At 41.5% G+C, this 25,110-nt stretch overlaps 1 protein-coding gene and 1 pseudogene across 1 annotated transcript in view; one reads left to right on the top strand and one right to left on the bottom strand.

Moving 5' to 3' along the window:
• The window catches only part of LOC117870933, a 55,504-nt pseudogene extending 47,235 nt beyond the window's left edge, over nucleotides 1-8,269 (top strand).
• Nucleotides 1-25,110, bottom strand: part of DGKH (diacylglycerol kinase eta) — a 254,466-nt gene that overhangs the window by 14,590 nt on the left and 214,766 nt on the right. Inside the window, exons 22-26 of the mRNA XM_034758420.1 lie at nucleotides 24,126-24,239; nucleotides 23,705-23,839; nucleotides 21,884-22,050; nucleotides 12,956-13,061; nucleotides 11,458-11,550 (exon numbers count right to left, since the gene is read on the bottom strand). Of these exons, the coding sequence (XP_034614311.1) occupies nucleotides 11,458-11,550; nucleotides 12,956-13,061; nucleotides 21,884-22,050; nucleotides 23,705-23,839; nucleotides 24,126-24,239 (615 nt within the window). The remainder of the gene's footprint in view (nucleotides 1-11,457; nucleotides 11,551-12,955; nucleotides 13,062-21,883; nucleotides 22,051-23,704; nucleotides 23,840-24,125; nucleotides 24,240-25,110) is intronic.

Genomic DNA, 25,110 nt, shown 5'->3' with positions numbered 1-25,110 from the left:
ATAAAAAACAGCATCAGAGAAAACAAGTATAACTTATAGTGTCAGGAAGCCCAACATTGCCATTCCTCAAATTTTTTCATGTGATGTACAACTCTTCTCTGGTTAGGAAGTAGAAATGGAATGGGTGGAGTAACCAGGATTCTTCCATGAAGGCCTTTCCAAGATTTCAATGTCCCTTGAATAGACTATGCAAAGAATTAGGAGCTAGGAATTCCCAAATTCTAATCCCAGCTCTGACAGTGAATGAGCAGGGTGAAAAGTAGGTATGTTGGGGTCAGAAACAGTAACTAGCCCATTTAATCAAAAGCTCTAAAAAAAAAGAAAGGTAAGAATCGATATCCCTTTTTGCAAATAAAGAAAAAAGAGTTGTGCAAGAAGGTAAAGTGAGTTGCTCAGGGTCACACAGCAGGTTAATGGAAGATGTGGGAATAATACACGTCTCGTGAGACCTCATCAAGTGATCCACCCACTGTGAACTGACCATATGGAATTGGACCCTTAGTTGGAAGGAGAGTGGCACACACACCACAATAGAGTAACGGTCATTTTAATGAGTTTTGAAAATTCTAACTCATGTCACCAAGAAGGAGCTATTAAGATGTGAGCTTTGTCTGTCTTCCATGCCACTGTAGATAATAGAGCGAATGGGGGAAATACATGCGCACATGCACAGAGTTTCCTGCCCAATGATGACAACTGTCATTCAAGAAAAACAAATTATGTATCTTTGTTATGCTGAAACAACAAAAAAAATCCGTACTGAATTCCACATTCAGGTTATTTTGAAAATGACCACCAAAATCAGTACAGTTGCGCCCCTTTGAAAGTTAATTTAATATTAATTAATAATTTATTTTATACTACTTCCACATTTTCAGTCTTCAGTATGCCATAGAGCAGTGTTTCCCAAACTGTGTTCCGCGGAACACTCGTGTTCCGCATGATGTGAATAGGTGTTCCATGAAAGAATCATAATTTTAAAAAAGGGTCTTTCAATTTTTTTTAATTTTAAATTTGGCATATTTGAAGCGAAGTTTACAACTCTTTTTGAATTACTATAATTTAACGAACTCTTTTTCCTGTTATTGATAGATCTCGTATTGAATATCATGGCATAAAGGGAACATGGCACGCAAGTATGTTGACATCTGCCCCTTCGGGCACGTTTCAGTTAGTGACGTTGTACCCCTTCCGCTCGAGGCTCCACGAACTGCAGTGGTATGCACACACCATTCTCTTTACGCCATATTGAATATAACATATTCCCTCAACATGTTCAAACCTGTGGGTCTTTACCGTGCTTCGCTTGAAATAATATAAATATTTGTGACAAACAAAATTTGACAAAAATCAGTATTTCTATATATTGTTACTAAACCTAATCATCATGGATTTGTGGCTAAAAGAAGGAACTTTGAAACGAAAAGCAAGTTCTTCTGGTATTCCAACTGTGGCCGAAATAAACGAGCAAAATATTGTGACACTTCAAAGAGAAGATGAACAATCGCAGTCTTTTGTTGCCGAAAAATCTGTTAGTACTAGTGAGTTATCCAAGGTGAAAGAATTTCCATCGAAGTATATCAAAAAACAAGAAGAAGCAGGTGTTAAAAGACCGAAACGAAAGTATGATGAAAGTTATTTGTCTTTTGGTTTTACGTGTGTTGGAAATAAAGATGTTCCTGATGCGCAGTGCATCATGTGCAACAAAATACTAGCAAACAGTTCATTGGCTCCTGCTAAACTTCATAGGCATTTGGAAACCAAGCATGCTGAATACAAAGACAAAGATATACGTTTTTTCAAGAGGAAGCATGACTCACTTGGAAATTGTAAACTTTCGATGATTAAAATTGCTAAAACAGACAACAAAAGTGCAACAGATGCATCTTATCGAGTAAGTTACCATATAGCGCTTGCCGGAGAAACTCACACTATTGGAGAAACACTTATCAACCCTTGCGCAAAAGATATTGTAACGTGCATGTTGAGCGAGCAGTCTGGTAAAAAAAATCAATGCTGTACAGTTATCAAATAATACTGTTGCATGCCGTATTAAAGATCTTGCCGATGACATAGAAAAAGAACTAGTTTGCCAACTGAAAATTTGCCATGAGTATTCATTGCAGCTAGATAAGTCCACTGACGTTTCAGGACTTGCTGTGCTACTAGTATTTGTCCGATATAGATTTAATAATATTATTGAAGAGGACCTGCTCTTATGTGAATCTCTGCAAAGCAACACAAATGGAGAAGAAATATTCAAGTGCATCAACAATTTTATCAGAAAGCATGAAATTAGTTGGGGGAAATGTATTGATGTATGTACTGGCGATGCTCGGGTAATGATCGGGAATATGAAGGGAGCTGTAACGCGAATCATAAGTGTGGCACTAGAAAGCACTAAGAGCCATTGTGTTCTACACAGACAAGCACTTGCAGTTAAAAAAATACCAGCATATCTGAAAATTGTGCTCGATGAAACAGTACAAATTATCAATTTTGTCAAATCTCGACCACTTCAATCCAGGTTATTTAAAATTTTGTGTGAGGAAATGGGTAGTCAGCACAAAGCGCTTCTTTTACATATCCCGAAGTGAGGTGACTATCCAGAGGAAAATTGCTTGTGAGGCTTTTTGAGCTTTGTAGTGAACTATTGATATTCTTCACTTCAGATAATTCAGGACGAAAATTTAATGACTGTCTGACAAATTCCTCATGGCAAATGAGACTTGCGTATCTTGCAGATATTTTTGCAAAATTAAATGAAATTAATCTGTCTCTGCAAGGAAAGAATGTGACCATTTTTACTACAATGGATAAAATTTCGTTGTTAAAAAAGAAACTGGAATTCTGGGCATCTTCTGTAGAACCAGGGCCGGCTCTAGGTTTTTTGCTGCCCCAAGCAAAAACTTTTTAGCTGCCCCCCTGCCCCCTCCCAGCCCTGGTCTCTCTCTCTCTGGGCCCCCTGCCAACTGCACCCTCCTGCCGCCCCAGCCCTGGGTCACTGGTAACTCGCTCCCAGGGCGGGTCATTCAGCAGGAATTTTGGATGTGCACAGAACACAGACAGGATTGGTTCCCATATGGTTACAGAACTGCAGTAAAGTGGAACAATTTTCAGCTTGTGTGATTGAAGGATATCTGGATGCATATTACAAGACTGTCCTACATAAATGAGGAAAAGTTGAGGTGCCTTTATTATTCTTTTGTTCCACTCCTGAAATTTAGGACCTCTATGGTGGCATTCTCAGAAATGCTCCCAGTTCCATGCGCAGGGCCAGGTAGGAAGGCAGAGCTTCAGAGTCTCAATGCGTGGATGAGACGATGGTGTAGAGAGGAGGGGTTTACATTCATTAGGAACTGAGGAAACTTTTGGGATGGGGGAGCCCATACAGGAGAGATGGGCTCCACCTAAACCAAAGTGGAACCAGACTGCTGACACTAAACGTTAAAAAGGTTGTAGAGCAGTTTTTAAACTAGGAGATGGGGGAAAGCCGACTGCTGCAGAGGAGCATGTGGATCAGCCAGAGACTTCTCTTAGGGGAGAGTCTAATGATAGAGAATCTCCAGGTTATAGTCAGGAGCAGAGGATGGAAGAGGATAATGTAAGGGCCAGATCAGATGATAAACATTCACATAAAAAAGAATCTAACACATCAGAAAAGGGCAGACAAATAAACAGTGACAAGTTTTTAAAGTGCTTGTACACAAATGCTAGAAGTCTAAATAATAAGATGGGTGAACTAGAGTGCCTTGTGATAAAGGAGGATATTGATATAATAGGCATCACAGAAACCTGGTGGACTGAGAGCAATCAATGGGACACAATCATTCCGGGGTAAAAAATATATCGGAAGGACAGAACAGGTAGTGCGGGGGAGAGTGGCACTATATGTGAAAGAAAATGTAGAATCAAATGAAGTAAAAATCTTAAGTGACTCCACATGTTCCATAGAATCTCTATGGATAGAAATTTCATGCTCTAATAAGAATATAACATTAGGGATCTATTATAGACCACCTGACCAGGATAGTGATAGTGATGATGAAATGCTAAGGGAAATTAGAGAGGCTATCAAAATTAAGAACCCAATAATAGTGGGGGATTTCAATTAGCCCCATATTGACTGGGAACATTTCACTTCAGGACAAAATGCAGAGATAAAATTTCTCGATTCTTTAAATGACTGCTTCATGGAGCAGCTGGTACGGGAACCCACAAGGGGAGAGGCAACTCTAGATTTAGTCCTGAGTGGAGCGCAGGAGCTGGTCCAAGAGGTAACTATAACAGGACCGCTTGGAAATCGTGACCATAATACAATAGCATTCAATATCCCTGTGGTGGGAAGAACATCTCAACAGCCCAACACTGTGGCATTTAATTTTAAAAGGAGGAACTATGCAAAAATTAGGGGGTTAGTTAAACAGAAGTTAAAAAGTACAGTGACTAAAGTGAAATCCCTGCAAGCTGCATGGGCGCTTTTTAAAGACACCATAATAGAGGCCCAACTTCAAGTATACCCCAAATTAAGAAACACAGTAAAAGAACTAAAAAAGAGCCACCGTGGTTTAACAACCATGTAAAAGAAGCAGTGAGAGATAAAAAGACCTCCTTTAAAAAGCAGAAGTCAAATCCTAGTGAGGCAAACAGAAAGGAGCATAAACGCTGCCAAATTAAGTGCAAGAATGTAATAAGAAAAGCCAAAGAGGAGTTTGAAGAACAGCTAGCCAAAAACTCCAAAGGTAATAACAAAATGTTTTTTAAGTATATCAGAAGCAGGAACCCTGCTAAACAACCAGTGGGGCCCCTTGATGATCGAGATACAAAAGGAGCGCTTAAAGACGATAAAGTCATTGCGGAGAAACTAAATGGATTCTTTGCTTCAGTCTTCACGGCTGAGGATGTTAGGGAGATTCCCAAACCTGAGCCGGCTTTTGTAGGTGACAAATCTGAGGAACTGTCACAGATTGAAGTGTCACTAGAGGAGGTTTTGGAATTAATTGATAAACTTAACATTAACAAGTCACCGGGACCAGATGGCATTCACCCAAGAGTTCTGAAAGTACTCAAATGTGAAGTTGCGGAACTATTAACTAAGGTTTGTAACCTGTCCTTTAAATCGGCTTCTGTACCCAATGACTGGAAGTTAGCTAATGTAACGCCAATATTTAAAAAGGGCTCTAGAGGTGATCCCGGCAATTACAGACCAGTAAGTCTAACGTCTGTACCGGGCAAATTAGTCGAAACAATAGTTAAGAATAAAATTGTCAGACACATAGAAAAACAAACTGTTGAGCAATAGTCAACATGGTTTCTGTAAAGGGAAATTGTGTCTTACTAATCTATTAGAGTTCTTTGAAGGGGTCAACAAACATGTGGACAAGGGGGATCCAGTGGACATAGTGTACTTAGATTTCCAGAAAGCCTTTGACAAGGTCCCTCACCAAAGGCTCTTAAGTAAAATAAGTTGTCATGGGATAAAAGGGAAGGTCCTTTCATGGATTGAGAACTGGTTAAAAGACCGGGAACAAAGGGTAGGAATTAATGGTAAATTCTCAGAATGGAGAGGGGTAACTAGTGGTGTTCCCCAAGGGTCAGTCCTTGGACCAATCCTATTCAACTTATTTATAAATGATCTGGAGAAAGGGGTAAACAATGAGGTGGCAAAGTTTGCAGATGATACTAAACTGCTCAAGATAGTTAAGACCAAAGCAGACTGTGATGAACTTCAAAAAGATCTCACAAAGCTAAGTGATTGGGCAACAAAATGGCAAATGAAATTTAATGTGGATAAATATAAAGTAATGCACACTGGAAAAAATAACCCCAACTATACATACAATATGATGGGGACTAATTTAGCTACAAGAAGTCAGGAAAAAGATCTTGGAGTCATCGTGGATAGTTCTCTTAAGATGTCCGCGCAATGTGCAGAGGCGGTCAAAAAAGCAAACAGGATGTTAGGGATCATTAAAAAGGGGATAGAGAATAAGACTGAGAATAGATTATTGCCCTTATATAAATCGATGGTACGCCCACATCTCGAATACTGCGTACAGATGTGGTCTCCTCATCTAAAAAAAGATATACTGGCACTAGAAAAGGTTCAGAAAAGGGCAACTAAAATGATTAGGGGTTTGGAACGGGTCCCATATGAGGAGAGATTAAAGAGGCTAGGACTCTTCAGCTTGGAAAAGAGGAGACTAAGGGGGGATATGATAGCAGTATATAAAATCATGAGTGATGTGGAGAAAGTGGATAAGGAAAAGTTATTTACTTATTCCCATAATACAAGAACTAGGGGGTCACCAAATGAAATTAATAGGCAGCAGGTTTAAAACAAATACAAGGAAGTTCTTCTTCACGCAGCGCACAGTCAACTTGTGGAACTCCTTACCTGAGGAGGTTGTGAAGGCTAGGACTATAACAGCGTTTAAAAGAGAACTGGATAAATTCATGGTGGTTAAATCCATTAATGGCTATTAGCCAGGAGGGGTAAGGAATGGTGTCCCGAGCCTCTGTTTGTCAGAGGGTGGAACTGGATGGCAGGAGAAAGATCACTTGATCACTGCCTGTTGGTCACTCCCTCAGGGGCACCTGGCATTGGCCACTGTTGGTAGACAGGATACTGGGCTAGATGGACCTTTGGTCTGACCCGGTACGGCCGTTGTTATGTTCTTATGTTCTTTGTTTCTATGGGGAATTTGCCAATGCAATATCACTGTCTTCCTTTTAAACAAATAAAACTAAAAAAAAAAAAAGCAATGGCTGTTGAAAATAGCAATTCCAGTCCTAATAACCACTGGGAAGCATTTTTTGCTCAATTTATTCTATTTTCTCTACAGCAAGTTACAGTGGATCAGTATATTTGATTTGGGAGAAATGAAGTAACAGCTGCCCAAATTGTGCTTGAGCACTCCTGAATTTTGAGGGTGTTCAAATCTGGAAGGCAGGTGCTAGATTCCCTTTCTGAATATTAGCTAAATCTGGAAAGGAAAAGTCAATTTCTGCTTCCATGGCTCAGAAGTGGAAATCCTCCTAAGTGCCTGGTACTGTATCTAAAGCTGCCCAGGTCCAGAGCCTCCCCTCCCTTAATTTTCATTTTAAATTCTAGTGGGATCCACGTGCCTCCCTTGCTAGGCTTCAGATAGAGAGGGGCACTGTCCATTTAGTCCACCCAATTCTTTCTTTGGGGGAGACCCCAGGGCTGCGGCGGCAGGAGGTGCGGGGGGAGGGAAGAGCCCAGGGCTGGGGCAACAGGAGGTGCGTGGGTAGGGGGAAGAGCCCAGGGCTGGGCGGCAGGAGGTGCAGGTGGGGGCCACAGCTGGGGCAGCAGGGGGTGTGGGTGGGAGAGAGTCCAGGGCTGGGGCAACACAGGGGTGCGGGGGGAGCCCAGGGCTGGGGTGGAGGGCGGCAAAAAAACTAGAGCTGGCTCTGTCCCTACCGTTCACAGCAAGCTGCAGCATGAGGTTTCAGTTCCACACTCCTTCCCCCTCCCTTTCCTGTTAATTGCGGCTGAGGGAATGCTGGGAAATGTAGTTCTTTCCCTGCTCCAGGGCTGACTCTATAGGCAGGGAGCTAACCAAGGAACTACAGCTCCCAGGGCCCCCTGCTGGTTCTCAGCTCCCATGCTGGATTCTGCGCCCCTGCAAATTTGCCGCCCTAAGCAACTGCTTGCTTTGCTGGTGCCTAGAGCCAGCCCTGTATAGAACAGAATAACTTCGACTGCTTCTCTACAGTACATGAATTTCTGACTGAAATAAATTCTACAGTCCATGAAGAAGTTTCCAGCACCATTTTACAGCACTTACGTGACTTGCAGGCCTCTTTATTAGAATATTTTCCTACAACTACTAATGATGCTTGGGTTCGAAATCCGTTGTAATTACAGCCAAACCAGTTGGCTTTACTGTGCACAATTATGAAAGCTTAATTGACTTAATTTCTGACTCTGATTTGAAACAAAAGTTTAAGGATCTTCTGCTGAATAATTTTTGGAGCAGCCTAATAGAAGAGTACCCTAATGTGACTAAATGTGCAGTTCGAATGCTCCTTCCTTTTGCTACAACTTATTTGTGCGAGACGGGATTTTTGTATTATACTGCAACAAAAACCAAATATAGGAATAGACTCGATGCTGCGTCCGACATGAGGATTCAACTTTCCAGCATTATTCCTAATATTAAGCGAATTTGTGATAGAAAAATGCAGAAACACCAATCCCATTAAATCCAAATTTGTATTTCTGTTTATAAAAGCAGATTTTCTAGTAAACATCTAATTTGTTTGGTGTTTGTGTATATATAAAAACAGGTTTTTTTAAGTAGAACACTGTTTTTAATTTTGACTCTTGCACTTGATTTTTGTACTACTTTATATGCGCTTTCCAGTTAGAAATTGTTAGTTCAAGTTATTTTAAATTTGTATTTTTGCTTTGTTTTATAAAATAAAATATATTTGAGTGTAAATAACGCATTTTTTAATTTGAAAACCGACTACAAAATAGTATTATAAGTGTTCCGTAATAGGCTAAAAAGTGTTCCGTGGCCAAAAGAGTTTGGGAAACGCTGTCATAGAGTTTGTACTGAAATGGAGCACTGTGTAGAAGCTGGAAATATCAGCTGAGACTTTTGGCACTAGGAAAGGTGTTGGTGGCCATTTGTGATGTGGGATAAGCACAATAGCTGGATATTTCTGCTAAAAAGATCCATCATGTTGAAATTTTAAATTGCCATCATGAGGTTTCAGAGTAAACACCCCACTGAGATCGATGGGACCATTCACACTTTTCAGAGATACAGTTTGGGGTTGGGATCAGAATCAAGCAGACACATGGCATCAGTTTAAACTGCCATTACATTTTCAAATTTTCAAATTTAATTTTCATAATTAAGAGGACTTGAAGTTCATTATTTTTCTATTGAAATGAAAGCATAGATTCTAGGGCACAGTTCTGCATTGAAAGGTTGGATTCTGTGTCAAATTCTGCAGAGTTACAGAATACATGGTATCATGGATTCCATTTCAAGAGTCCATTTGTCTGTAGCCAAGATAGTCCAGACTGGTGCTCTTGCAGAGGGATCTGTAGGGATTGGACCTGCTGGATAGCAAAGATTTACATGGTTGTTGAAAGGGCCTTTGATCTCTGGTTCTGGAGGAAAAAAATGTTCTTGAGATATCTTGGTAGGTAGAATTAATTATAGGTATAGTACAATACTTTCTTCCTTCTTGCCATTAGAGTATCTGTATGTTAACATTTTTTTGTAGTGAGAGCTCTTCTCTTGTAAGATGTTACTGTTTAGTGTAATGGGATTGGAAATCTTAGTTTTCCCTTGTCATGGGATTTTTTGAAGGGATTCTTTTTAAAGAAGTTTCTAAGATTTATGGAGAAAATACAAGAGTCACAGCAGCCTTAATTCCACCCCCCACCCGCCCCAGAGCTTGATGCTCTGAGTTGCACAGTGGTGTTTGGGGGAGGCTTGGACTCTGGGCATAGATGACAACGAAGCCTCTCTCTTTCCTCTGAGGAGGACATCACTTTAGAATGTTTTCATTTTCTGGATTATCCTGTTTTTGATTTGTTCTTCTCAGGGCAAGATAAAAGAAGTGGACTGGTCCAAATGGAATGGGTTTCCTCAGATGGCACCTAAGGTCTCACAAAGAGTCTCAGAGAATTACATTTTGATAGTGGAAAATCAATTAATTCTGAACTTATAGTGAGAAAGTGAACTAAGGGCCTGATCCTGCTTCCACTGAAATCAATAGTGAAACTCCAGCAGAGATAAGAGAATTGACCAACTTAGTGCAAGATCTCTTCTCTGCATGTCTAACAGACCATGAAGTCTTAGAACCTTCCTGTTTCTAATGGAAAGATTAAGCTCAGTGAATCAGAGTCTGACTTGTCAATTAGACCTTCTCAGTAGGGGGAGGAGAAGTTTGAGATGGAAGGAGCAACACTGGTAGAGACAACCCCAGCTGCCTCCCCCTCCCAAAAAAAGATCAACAGGCAGTACAGGCAATGATGGTATCAACTGCATGGCTGTCAGGAGCACTGGGCGCCGAAAAGGGGAGTGTGGAAGAACTGGACAGATGAAAAAAAGTAAAAATAAGGAAGGAACAAATTAAGAGATCTGCTTCCTTGTCAGGGGAGACAGTTAAACTGGAGTATGGTGTCTGACTGGCAGTTTAAGTAACACCAAAAATTTCAGCTGTATCCATCATCTCCATGGGTCAGCCCAACCTACATGTTGTTTCAGCACTGATGGAAGTACAAGCCAACAAGACTGTCCAAGGCTAAGTTTTAGAGCTGATTCACAAATGAGAGTTATGAGTATCTCAAAAGTCAACACGCGGACTGACACAGAAAATATATTGATATAGGATAACCGCCTTGTTTAAAAAAAATGGTTTAGCATAGATACTCGAAGAGTGAGGTTGTGCCCTCTATTGACTGAAAAATGAGGGGTTTCAGTGTGTATGATTTCATAATTTAAACATGTCCTATCATCCCTTGATACATTATACCACTTTTAGAATAGCATCCCAATCATCACCTGAAGACTGTTCAACCAAATTCCTTTCCCCAAACATTTTAAAGCCCAAATATTGCATTCGTGCCTCCACATTAACATATAGGAATTTGAAATCTCAGCAGATTTTTTCCCTATATTGGATAAATTTATCTAAAGAGCATTGTTCCCTTCCTAAAGTTAAATAAAGCAGAGCATGTGCCTAACATGTTAATATTTCTAGAAGTGAACTGCTGACACAGTCTTCAGATGGCAATGATTTTAGTCACTATGGAAATAGAGTGGATTTGTACCATTTATTTAGGATGTGAAAGGGTCTTTATCTTAATACCATTCCTTTCAGACTCAAGTCCCTCTACAGGAAAATATTCCAATCGATATCCATTTGTAATTACCACACACTTAGGGTAATTAATAAAATATTAATAAATTTTCTCCTGAATCTGAAGACTAAAGGCATGAAAAAGACATAACCATTCCTACTTAGTGTATCAATTGATAGAAGAACATGAGGAACCCTGTTTCTTTCCTCCTCCCCTCACCATATCAAATGTACCAATTTCTAACAGTATGTCCAGAGCACAATGTGTTATTATTGAACAACTTAACTACTTATAGATCCACAAACAAGCAACCAGGAGAAGAGATGCAATGACTTTCAATGCCAACAAAACTTTACTGGACACTCATCAATTAACAATGGTTTTGGAAGAGAAACTAATTCCTGCCATGCTGCAGGTGAATGGACTAGGAGAACAATTCATAATCCATTCCAACTCAGTAATAGGTATAGTATAAAATCCTCTGATTCAGCCTTTTATAGGTTTCGGGGTATAGTATTTCATTGCACTATAACGCTATGGTGCTCCTTTAGAGAAGCATGACATACACAGGGACAAGTTATACAACATTTATTTTATCTTCTTACCAAAGGAACCCTTCCTACTAGTAGAGATTCAGTTTCATTATGTAGTGCCTTCACATTGACAGCTATTTCAATGGCAGTATTTCTGGTAAGATTCTGGGGAATAGAAGCAAAACAGTCAAATAAGTTAAACTGTGAGCACAAGTACATTGAGTTTACAATCCCAACCTTGGCCAGTTTTTCCAAAAGGAACCAGCTTGATCCAGCTCTGCTTGACAAGTTTATTCTACCAGACCAAAGGGAATAAGATATAGAGCAACGTACAGAGGCCAAAATTAGATCTCAGATGCATCTCTACAACTGCCACTCAAGCTTGTGGGAATTTCACCTGTTTATTTAGGGGCAGAACAGACCGTATTAGTTTACATAAGAATCCAGAATGGAAGGGGGGAAATGTACTGTATTTCCTGGTTGGTTTTCACCTGACTCTGTTTACTGAGGTCTCAGATGTGCTAGAGTATCAAGTGACTAGCCACATGTTCTTTATGGCTGGCTAAGGCCACTAAAGAAACTCTGGACCTTTTATTAACAAGGATCATTAATGAGGATTGTTCACATCACACTTGAGGGGGCGAGCTGCCACACTTTAACAAGCAGTGGTTAGCCTGCATAGTTACTATGGTAATAAGGGCTTAAGTAGATTATGTTAGGTTAGACAAAATTGGACCGACAAACTCATGCTCATGAAATCATGTTAGTGCCCAGATCCTGCAAAAGCTCAAATTGTGGGGGTTGGGCTGGGAAATAAGGAGCTCATTTCTGCTCCTCCTGAAATTCTCCCACTAACACCATGTCCTTAATTAAAATATGTGCATCTGTGTGAGTGTGCCCACATGACTGTACCTGGGTGTAGTTCTGTGTCCATCTCCCAGCACTCTGAGTCATGCCCTTAATGCTATGCTCTGCTGTGCCCCTGTATCTTCCTTTGCCCCCCCCTCTATTTCCAATATGCTTAATGTCCCACTCCCACTTAGGTCCAGTTTCCACAAAAGGGAACGTTTTTTCACCCAGCAGTACCTTCCTACTCCCCACTAAGGAGGGTGAGATGAGAGCTGTCAGGTACCCTCTGCCTCTTCCAATGTGCTCCAGGTCTGGAGGAAGGGAGTCTTTCTCCCCCTTCCTCTTCCCTCTGGTTGCCCCTGCTGGTGCTGCCTCTGCCTTTCAGACTCACTGAAGTAGAGTCTGAACAGAGCCCATCAGCTATTAAGTGACCCTACAAGCATAAGGAGGGGGTGCTGCGGCTGCTGCTGCAGGCGCAGGAGAAAAAACATGGTTGGTTTCCTCCCCATCCCATTCGATGGTTGTGCCTATGTCACACTCTTAAAGTTAAGCATGTTTGCAGGATCAGGAGCCTGGGATATCAATTACCTCAGCAGTTAACATGCTAGCCACAGGAAAATGGTGACTGGGACTACAGGACTACTCCAATGTCTCCAGAAATACTTCTGCACACAGGGGCTACAGTTGATTTTTATTAAATAAGGCTTTGTTGTTCCTTTACCTCAGGAAACCTTGGATTGGCTTTATTTAATGCATGTGAACACGCATTGACAGCATGAGCCAGCTCCTGTTCCAACAGGCTGTGTATTTTTGCTGCTTCACAGATTCTACAAAAATATGAAAAACAGGAAAGGTACTTTGTCACCTTCTTTTACGACCAGTTAAAATGTGATTAAAATTAAAAAACATTGGCAGATGGAAAAGAAATATTTCACAGAACATTTACACTAACTGTCCTAGAGTCCTATGTATATTTCTACATATCTAAAGCTTAAATATAAGTATCACCTTAGACAACAAAGCACTCTGCTCTCTTGTCTAAATGACATTCTTAATACAGAGGATCTGCTCTGCTTGAGGAACGTGTATTGTCTTAACTGGCATGTCATCCTACCAGCAATGGGTACATATAGATTATACTGATTAAACCAGAAATATTAATTCACATAATTCATACAGGAAACACATTCTGAAGAGGATTATTATGGTGGTGTCATGTGACAATCTGCATATCCTGTTAGCGATGCATAATTATAAGAGGACAATCCCCTTCAAATGCAATATAAAACTGAATTTGATCAACTGTGATCATTAAAATTCTAATGGCACTTACAATCTAAGTACATTTTTTTACAACAGTAAAGGTATTAACCCAGAGGTGGGCAAATTACAGCCCGCAGGCCACATTCGGCCCACGGGACCCTCCTGCCCAGCCCCTGAGCTCTTAGCCCGGGAGGCTACCCCGGCCCCTCCCCTGCTGTTCCCTCTCTCCTACAGGATGGGGCAGGAGTCCCAGGGGGGCAGTCAGGAAGGGGGGGAGTTGGATGGGGCGGCGGGGAGACAGTCAGGGGCAGGGTTTCCGGGGACGGTCAGGGAGAAGGGGTGGTTGGATGGGGCAGGGGCCCGAGGGGGGCAGTCAGGAAGGAGAGGAGGGGTTGGATGGGGCAGCAGGGGGCAGTTAGGGGCGGAGGGTCCGGGGGCCGTCAGGGGACAGGGAGGGGTGGATGGGGCAGGGGTCCCTGGGGGTGGGTGGGGGCATCAGAGGACAGGGAACGGGGGGGTTGGATGGGGCAGGAGTCCCAGACGGGCCATCAGGGGCGAGAAGCAGGGGGGGACGAATAGGTGGCGGGGGCCGGGCCATGCCTGGCTGTTTGGGGAGGCAGAGCCTCCCCAGCCGGCCCTCCATACAATTTTGGAAACCTGATGTGGCCCTCAGGCCAAAAACCTATGACCTGGCTAAATTTCTTATTTACATTATGTCTACATAAATTCCCCCTTTCTGCCTACCTGAGTCATCCCTGCAGTTTAAACTGAATATGCTGTTCTACAATTCCTGTCCTAAACTTGTGCAGTTAAACAGTTGCTCTAGCAGTGTCTGGTTCATGACATGATTTCTGTATTATAGAATTTGAGTCAGTGAACCCCATAATACAGTCCACTGTAAACTGGTATTTTTACTTGTTCATAACAGTCTCAAAAACATTTTTAAACTGAAAATATCTATGTGAATCTCTGCCCAAAGGTGAGCATTTTAAAAAACATATACAAAACTGGTTTGGCGGTTTTTCAAGTTGAGATTGATGGGATGACAGGAGGGAAAGTAAAAATTCCACACACATATGTTGCAACTGAAATTTTGCACTTGCACAACACAGAAGGCTCTAGTTAGAAACATCAAATGTGGTGCTATCCTAGACATTGCTGAACCAGGAAAAGCAATCCAAGTTCGAAGACAATCCCTGTTTTAAAATTATGAAGGTCTGAAAACAGTGTGTGTGTCTGCATATGTGTGATAAAACATTTTAAATCCAGAGACTCTCCACTGGATATCGAGAGCGACCTCTCCCTAAACACATCTATCATCTCAGACATAAAATATCTCTCATTCAGCAGCATCACTTAGGGTGCCTTTGTAGCAATTCTAAGGGTATTTACACTATATTCTGTTGAAAGATATCATTTGAAACAGAAAATGAGATAAAATGCAACATGAGTTTGCCGAAGACAGATCATGCTAGACTAAGCCAATATGTTTCTCTGATAAGATAACTTATTTTTAAAGACAAGAGAAATGTAGTAGATCTAATCTATCTGGACTTCAGTAAAGCATTTGACACAATGGACTATTATTAGTTAAGATAGGGATTAATATCGGAATTGGAAACTGGGTAAGGAACTGGCTAAAGAGGGGACGACAACAAGTTATGCTGAAAGGAGAGCTATCAGGCTGGAGAGAGGTTACTAGTGCAGTTCCTTAAGGATTGCTCTTGGGACCAATCTTATTTAATATTTTCTTCAATGACACTGGCACAAAAAGTAGGTGTATGCTAATGAGAAGAGCTAGTTAAACTAAAGGACAACATCAGCACAAGAACAAATGGGCCATGAATAAATTTAGGCTGGAAATTAGAAGATGGTTTCTAACCATCAAAGAAATGAAGTTCTGCAACAGTCTCCCAATAGTAGTAATGGGTGCAAACAATCTAACTAGTTTTAAGATGGAGCTTGATAAATTTATGGATGAGATTGTATGATGGCATGCCTGTGATAGTACGGGACTGGACTTGATTACCCAGGAGATCCCTTCCAATCTGTGTCCTATGTTTCTCTGAAACATTCAGTAAACTGACTTAAAAATGAGTGAGTGGCTTTGCTTGCGGTACACTCAAAACAAATACTTTAATAAAAACAAACATTTGTTTGTGTTTGATTCTGAATGGGAGGATGGGAAAATATATGATTTTAAAATTTAAATTCAAAGTGGATTTCTTTAGTAGGTCGCTGGATACAACACTGGTTTCATACAGCTTGGAGTTTTCAAATTAATAGCCGAAACAAATTATTCCAACTTGTAACTGATTTGGAACTTTGGGCTGATTTGGAACTGAGAAAGGAGCAGCAAAGCCTTGCTGAAATGATACAAACTACTAGAAATTCTTGATTGTTCTTGTGAAGAAAAGATTTCAGCAGATTTAGCCACCCATGAGCCCTTGAAGGGCAAAACTTCAACTGATCAACAGTCAAGAGACCCTTGGGACTTCCAGCAGAATGTGAACTCTCTTTGGTTGGTTGGTTGGTTGGTTGGTTGAAGGACCGTGTGTTGTGGCTGGCAGTTGGAAGCTGTGAGCTTCAAAGGAAGGTTTGAAAGCTAGAAGCCTCTGGTAAGTGGCTGAGCCTTAATCAGCGGGCGGGGCATTCATACAGGCCAGGGCTTTATAAAGCAGCGCACAAGCGACCAGGGAGCTTTTGCGACCAGGGGCTGCTAACAGGGAATTTCGCAAGGGAGTTGGGAAGGGGGCGAGGGTCCCTTGCCGGTTCTATCTGTTTTCCCTTTATTCCCCTTAATACTTAAACTTCTTGCTTAAACAACACTTTCAGCGGACAGGGGGCTGCAGACGGGATTTTGACAGAGGGAGGCTTACGATGGTTAGGAAGACCCACAACACCTGTGCCAGCACTGCTTCTGTCTCCTCCACCTGTGCCTGAAGCCAGATAGAGCGCCTGAGCATGGATGCTTCTACCCAGATCCTGGTGTGGTTTTGCAGAGACTGTAACTTGCAATTTCTATTTACTCATATCCAGGCTGGGGGACCATCCAATGTGAAAGGTGCCTGCTGGTGGAATCTCTCAGGCAGCAGGTGGGAGAGCTACAGGAGGAGGTGGCTAGGTTGAGGAGCATCCAAATCCACGAGCAATTCCTGGATAGTGTCCATGTGGAGACAGCTGAGGTAGCTGTCCCAGTACGCAGGACTGCTGATACACCACTGGTGGAGGAGGACATGGCTAAGGGTGGACACTGGCAGCTGGTTACTTCTGTCAGCAGGCAGTGCTCCACCCCTGCTCCGAACCCTCCCGCCGTGGTAATAGGTAACCATTATGCTCTTCTTGATACAGGAAAGAAGGAATCACCCCCTACAGTAAAGGAGGAGAAGCCTCGTACCCCTAAGGCTGGGAGGTCTGCTGCCACCACTGCGAATAGGAAACATAAGGTAGTGGTGGTCGGAGACTCTCTGCTGAGGGGGACGGAGGCGCCCATCTGTCGCCCTGACATTTCATCTCGGGAGGTATGCTGCCTGCCGGGAGCCCGTATCCGAAATGTTACAGAGGCATTGTCGAGGATTATCCAGCCCTCTGACTACTACCCCATGCTACTCATCCATGTGGGCACAAATGATACTGCGTGGTGTGACACTGAGCGGATCAAGAGTGACTACAGGGCTCTGGGAGTACGGGTGAAGGAGTTTGGAGCGCAGGTGGTATTCTCTTCGATTCTTCCTGTCAAAGGTAGGGGCCCGGGCAGAGACAGATGCATCATGGAGGTGAATGCCTGGCTGCGAAGATGGTGTCGCCAGGAGGGCTTTGGCTTCCTAGACCATGGGATGCTATTCGAGGAAGGACTGCTAGGCAGAGATGGCATTCACCTTTCGAGGAGGGGAAAGACCCTATTTGGACACAGACTGGCTAACCTAGTGAGGAGGGCTTTAAACTAGGTTCAACGGGGACAGGTGAGCAAAGCCCACAGGTAAGTGGGGAACATGGAGACCTGGGAGATGGGTCGGAAACGAGATGGAGTGTGGGCTATATTGGCAAAGAGAAAGGAGGGTCAGGACAAAACTGGGAGGAAAGATCAAACCAGTATCTTAGATGCCTATATACAAATGCGAGAAGTATGGGTAATAAGCAGGAAGAACTGGAAGTGCTAATAAATAAATACAACTATAACATTGTTGGCATCACTGAAACTTGGTGGGATAATACACATGATTGGAATGTTGGTGTGGATGGGTACAGCTTGCTCAGGAAGGATAGACGGGAAAAAGGGAGGAGGTGTTGCCTTATATATTAAAAATGTACACACTTGGACTGAGATAGAGATGGACATAGGAGATGGAAGTGTTGAGAGTCTCTGGGTTAGGCTAAAAGGGGTAAAAAAACAAGGGTGATGTCATGCTAGGAGTCTACTACAGGCCACCTAACCAAGTGGAAGAGGTGGATGAGGCTTTTTGTAAACAACTAATAAAATCATCCAAAGCCCAAGATTTGGTGGTGATGGGGGACTTCAACTATCCGGATATATGTTGGGAAAATAACACAGCGGGGCACAGACTATCCAACAAATTCTTGGACTGCATTGCAGACAACTTTTTATTTCAGAAGGTTGAAAAAGCTACTAGGGGGGAAGCTGTTCTAGACTTGATTTTAATAAATAGGGAGGAACTCGTTGAGAATTTGAAAGTAGAAGGCAGCTTGGGTAAAAGTGATCATGAAATCACAGAGTTTGCAATTCTAAGGAAGGGTAGAAGGGAGAACAGCAAAATAGAGACAATGGATTTCAGGAAGGCGGATTTTGGTAAGCTCAAAGAGCTGATAGGTAAGGTCCCATGGGAATCAAGACTGAGGAGAAAAACTGAGGAGAGTTGGCAGTTTTTCAAAGGGACACTATTAAGGGCCCAAAAGCAAGCTACTCTGCTGGATAGGAAAGATAGAAAATGTGGCAAAAGACCACCTTGGCTTAACCACGAGATCTTGCATGATCTAAAAAATAAAAAGGAGTCATAAAAAATGGAAACTAGAACAAATTACAAAGGATGAATATAGGCAAACAACACAGGAATGCAGGGGCAAGATTAGAAAGGCAAAGGCACAAAATGAGCTCAAACTAGCTACGGGAATAAAGGGAAACAAGAAGACTTTTTATCAATACATTAGAAGCAAGAGGAAGACCAAAGACAGGGTAGGCCCACTGCTTAGTGAAGAGGGAGAAACAGTAACAGGAAACTTGGAAATGGCAGAGATGCTTAATGACTTCTTTGTTTCGGTCTTCACCGAGAAGTCTGAAGGAATGCCTAACATAGTGAATGCTAATGGGAAGGGGGTAGGCTTAGCAGATAAAATAAAAAAAGAACAAGTTAAAAATCACTTAGGAAAGTTAGATGCCTGCAAGTCACCAGGCCTGATGAAATGCATCCTAGAATACTCAAGGAGCTAATAGAGGAGGTATCTGAGCCTCTAGCTATTATCTTTGGAAAATCATGGGAGATGGGAGAGATTCCAGAAGACTGGAAAAGGGCAAATATAGTGCCCATCTATGAAAAGGGAAATAAAAACAACCCAGGAAACTACAGACCAGTTAGTTTAACTTCTGTGCCAGGGAAAATAATGGAGCAAGTAGTTAAGGAAATCATCTGCAAACACTTGGAAGGTGGTAAGGTGATAGGGAACAGCCAGCATGGATTTGTAAAGAATAAATCATGTCAAACCAATCTGCTAGGTTTCTTAGATAGGATAATGAGTCTTGTGGATAAGGGAGACGCTGTGGATGTGGTATAGCTAGACTTTAGTAAGGCATTTGATACGGTCTCACATGATATTCTTATCGATAAACTAGGCAAATACAATTTAGATGGGGCTACTATAAGGTGGGTGCATAACTGGCTGGATAACCGTACTCAGAGAGTTGTTATTAATGGTTCCCAATCCTGCTGGAAAGTGGGGTTCCGCAGGGGTCTGTTTTGGGACTGGCTCTGTTCAATATCGTCATTAACGACTTAGATATTGGCATAGAAAGTACGCTTATTAAGTTTGCGGATGATACCAAACTGGGAGGGATTGCAACTGCTTTGGAGGACAGGGTCATAATTCAAAATGATCTGGACAAATTGGAGAAATGGTCTGAGTTAAACAGGATGAAGTTTAACAAAGACAAATGCAAAGTGCTCCACTTGGGAAGAAAAAATCAGTTTCACACATACAGAATGGGAAGAGACTGTCTAGGAAGGAGTACGTCAGAAAGGGATCTAGGGGTTATAGTGGACCATAAGCTAAATATGAGTCAACAGTGTGATGCTGTTGCAAAAAAAGCAAACGTGATTCTGGGATGTATTAACAGGTGTGTTGTGAGCAAGACACGAGAAGTCATTCTTCCGCTCTACTCTGCTCTGGTTAGGCCTCAGCTGGAGTATTGTTTCCAGTTCTGGGCACCGCATTTCAAAAAAGATGTGGAGAAATTGGAAAGGGTCCAGAGAAGAGCAACAAGAATGATTAAAGGTCTTGAGAACATGACCTATGAAGGAAGGCTGAAGGAATTGGGTTTGTTTAGTTTGGAAAAGAGAAGACTGAGAGGGGACATGATAGCAGTTTTCAGGTATCTAAAAGGGTGTCCCATAAGGAGGAGGGAAAAAACTTGTTCACCTTAGCCTCTAAGGATAGAACAAGAAGCAATGGGCTTAAACTGCAGCAAGGGAGGTCTAGGTTGGACATTAGGAAAAAGTTCCTAACTGTCAGGGTGGTTAAACACTGGAATAAATTGCCTAGGGAGGTTGTGGAATCTCCATCTCTGGAGATATTTAAGAGTAGGTTAGATAAATGTCTATCAGGGATGGTCTAGACAGTATTTGGTCCTGCCATACGGGCAGAGGACTGGACTCGATGATCTCTCGAGGTCCCTTCCAGTCCTAGAATCTATGAATAACAATGAATATGTACACAAAAAGATACGAAGGGTCTATCGGACAATTAGACTTGCCTAGACTTGGTTCCTACAAATATTTTATTGTTCAGTAGTTTAAGAGTTAAGACTGTGTTTATGTTAAAAAAAGTGTTTTATAAAAGCAGCAACTGTGCTGTACATTTTCATTAATACAGATAACTGGGTGACTGGAGGACACACATTTTTTTGTGTTGGGGTAAGGAATAGAAGTCATTAGAGAAAAAAAGTTTGGCAGATGGGAGGATGGAGGGATAGGAAAATATTTCATAAGCCTGAGAAAAAATGCTAAGGATTGAACACATGAGGAGCCACAAGATATCAGAGATTAAAACTCTTTGTATTTTATGCACAGAAGAATTGTTCATAGATTCAGAGATCATACTAAGAGGCTGTTACTGGCCCAGGATTGAATCCTTTCATTTCTGAGCCTAGGACAGGGGGGAAATTCTACATCTGAGCGGGAAAAGAAGAACTTTTCTATAGAAGAACTTTTCTTTTAATTCGTGGCTTTTTGAAGATGAGGTGGTTATCAGCATGTGTTTGATGTACTGTGCAGTTTATCACATGGATGTCACCTCCACGTATGCGTTGTAGATGTGTGTATTTTTATACATTTCTCACATGCACAGTTAGGATGTGTTTTGGATTTAAATGTAACATTTTGGTGACCTCCAAAAACTCAATCCAGTAACAACAGTATATTTTTAACTTTAATGTATCATTTATTATTAATAGTTAGGCATAAGAAAGATAATCATTTTCATTTGCTGATGATAAGTATGGAGCCAAATATAACATGAATAGATTCCGTGCATTTATAACTTTTCCATCACTTGTTACCTCTCTCTCTAATTAATGTTAACAGTTACCCACTAGATAGCTTTAATATACAAACCCAATAGTTATGGTCTCATCTAGTGCAGACAAAGAAAACAGACGAGTATCACTATTTTATTGTACTTTCTAGCTCTGAGAAATGGTACATCTATGAGTTTAAAACCGTGATATCTGAAAAAGAAGTTATATGGCTAAACCTACTTTGATCATCAGAAAATAAAATATCAAAGTGTGTATTATTATATGTATGCAACAGGGCCAACTGAACAATTTTTGGTCAGAAAATTATATGTTCAACTAAACAAGTATTTTTGTGAAAAGTGTCTGCTTTCTGCAGAAAGTGCTGAGTTTTCATCAAAAACTCTCTGGACAAACATTGAAAACATTCAGTTTTTGGCAGAAAATGTTTGATTTATCAATACAAAGTCAAAAATTTTCATGGAAGAAAACAACATTTGCTGATCTGCTATAGTATATAAAATAGACTTTTAAAAATACTGATACTGTGATAACAAATCTTCAGTCAGAATATAGAAATACCCTCAGCTTTATAAATAATTTTACCTTGGGGAGTATGCTACTAACCCATTTGTTCTACTGTACCTGGTAATAAGTTCTTCTGCAGCTTGTGAACACAGCTGGATCTGTGCAACTTCTTCTTCCATAGCCAACTCAACAGCCTGTTGAGGGTACAAGTGAGATCGAAGGACAGGTTTGCAGGAATCATACTTCTGTTTGTCTTCCCAAGACTTTAGGGTATTTTCAAAAGCCTGATGAAAATGGTATGATACATTAGCTGACAGTACTTGCCGTTTTTTATTTCAGCTTATTAGGCACACAGATTGGTACATCATTTTACATAAATATTACAAATACTCCACACTATAAATGGTGTTAATATTAGTTTTTAAAACTGAATTTAGAGAACAACAGTTTCTTCTGTGAGTAACATCTCTCCCCTGTCCTCTGTAAAATATGCTGTTAGAGACAAATTTACATGAAGACATTACTGTAGGCATTCTTTGTCAGGACAAGATGTTCTGAACCTTATGCTGAGCACAGTGGGAATCTAACAGTCATGCAGAGTCCAAACATGAAAATAAGAAAGAAAAAAAAAAAGCCCTAATAAACTTGCTTTACACAACAAAGTAGCTATCGTAACACAAGCCATGATGAAAGGAGAGAACTGAATTCAGCATCCACTCAGGCCAATGGACAGAGGAACTATGGGGAAGTTAGGAGCATTTACACCAGGGGAGGGCAAACTATGTCCCGCAGGCCAGATCTGGCCCCTCAGGGCTTTCAATCCGGCCTGCCCTGGCCCCATGCCACTCCTGGAAGCAGCCGGCACCACATCCCTGCAGCCCCTAGGGGACGGGGAGGTAGCGGGCTCCGTGCATTGCCCTCACCTGCAGGCACTGAGCCCCCCACCCCCGCAGCTCTGATTGGCCAGGAATGGGAAACCGCAGCCAATGGGAGCTTTGGGGGTAGTACCCACAGGTGAGGGCAGCGCGCTGCGGAGCTGCCTGCCCCACCCCACTCCCAGAAGCCACTGCCGGACATGCTGGCCACTTCCAGGAGAAGCGCGGGGCTAGGGTAGGCAGGGAGCCTGTCTTAGCTCTGCTGTGTGCCGCTGCCACCCCAGAGCCACTCGAGGTAAGTGGCGCCGGGCTGGAGCCCAAACTCTGAACCCCCTGCACTGAGCCCCCTAACCTCCTGCCGCACCCCTCCTGCACCGCAACCCCCTGCCCTGAGCCCCCAACCTCCTGCCCTGAGCCTCCTGCTGCACCCCACACCCCTCCTGCACCCCAACCCCCTGTCCCAGCCCTACATTCATGGCCCTGCATACAATTTCCTCACCCAGATGTGGCCCTTAGGCCAAAAAGTTTGCCCACCCCTTGTTTACACCCTTGATTCTAGAATGGTAGAATAGTGCACATTCCCCCAGAGGCTAATTGGTTTGAAATGGGTTCTGTTACTATTTGGCAGGGCATGTGATCTTGCTGTGGCTGTCATGAAGAAGGCACGTTATATAGCTTATTACCTATGTAATTGCAGCTAAAACTTCCAATTTATGATAAAGTACAAAACTAGTATCTGAAAGAGAAAGTATATTATAGTCTCTAATACTCTTATGTTTATACAAAAGTATACATAGTACTACAAAGATAGATAATCAGAACGTTTCCTCCTGGAAGTTTGAGGATTTCATCTCATCAAAAAAAGAAATACTGTTATGGTCAGACATTCTAGCAGGTGACAAAGATAAGAGTTAAGCTATTTGTGTACAAGAACATATCTGTACCAACCTTTTATTTATTATTTCATAAGCTATTTTCTCTTGTTATAACAGAACCAAGTTGTTATAATAATGGCACTAATGAAGTATCCCATACAAAAGATAAAATGCTTTCTATAACTTACTCTGTCTCGTGTTAGCATCTGAGCTCTGTTTTTATGTACAATTTTAATAACTCCTGGGGGCTGGATCCATGCCTCTCCATCTACTTGCACTGGTACCCCTTCATCTCCAAGTATGGTGATCTTTACTGACCGACACTGAAAGAGAGTAAACATGTTAGTTCACAGAATAATATATTAATGAAATTGACAGTCCACCTGCATTAGACTGGTTGTTAGAAGCTGTGGCTTCTATCCAGGTTTGTCTTGAGGGTAAAACACTGTTGTATTTCATTCAGCATTTATGATGACTTGTTACCCGTTAAAATTAAAACAAAGTCAATATTTTATTAACGTATAATGCAGTAGTTGTCTAGACTACCTCTTTTCTCTGCAGCCTCCCAGCATGCCAGCTATCTTGGTTGCTTTCCAACAAGACACATACCTGAGCTATTCTGTGGTGCTGCAATTTGATGACTCTTGAAACTGCCATCTGCATGCTGCCAAATACCGCGACAACTTCTAAGATTTTGTCATCAAATGATGGTGCCCCAAATATCTGAGAGGAAAAGAAAATATCAATATTAGACTCTGAGCTCTTATTGCAATCTACACAGTGCAGGGATTCTGTCTCCTTTTATGTCTGGTGCAATTCCAAACACACTTTAGGTATTTAAATAGTAGAACTAATGTATTTGAAAAATAAAGGGTGGTCATAATGGCAATTAAAGTACTTGAAAGCCACAGTATATTATCCATATATAGGGTTGGTGGCGGGTTTAAATGCACATACTGAGAAATGTTAAGCAACTCAAGATTAATGTGACAAACATAACTATGCTAATCTTCAATTGGTCAATATTTCTAAAGTCCAAGAGCAATTAAGAAGGACATTTATTTTAACAGAGCTCAAAAGTGCTTATCTTTCTTTGTCCAGAATTCTCTTTAGACCATCTTCAAAATCTATATTGGTAAATGAAGTGTCAATGCCATTTCATTTAATGCTGAAGAAGAATCTCATAAAATTTACCTGTTTTAATAATGAAAACTTTACTTGAACATTCTGTTTTTGTATCAAACTAATGCCCCAATCCAGCAAAGACTTAAATACATGTCCGTTGATTTCAATTGGACTAATCACAGGGCATAAAAGTTAAGCACATGAGTAAGTCTTTGCAGGACATTAGCTTGGCAGTTCCCTAAAATAAAGTTTCTCTCTCTCTAGGATATTATATGACCCTCATCATCAAGGGCATGCAAACGTCTTACATTGTCTTACATGAATATAGAACAAAAAGATTATTCTTTGCCAGGTGCTTCTCCTTCCTTTTCTATTTCAAGTAACTTTTGATATATCCAGCTTCAGTTTATTTGCCTTTAAGAAAAAAATGAAAGCTTGGACCTGAAATTACTCCAGGATACCACTTTTC

Source organism: Trachemys scripta, chromosome 1 (genome assembly GCF_013100865.1).
Source record: "Trachemys scripta elegans isolate TJP31775 chromosome 1, CAS_Tse_1.0, whole genome shotgun sequence".
Taxonomy (NCBI): Eukaryota; Metazoa; Chordata; order Testudines; family Emydidae; genus Trachemys; species Trachemys scripta.
This window is presented reverse-complemented; position numbering and strand designations above follow the sequence as displayed.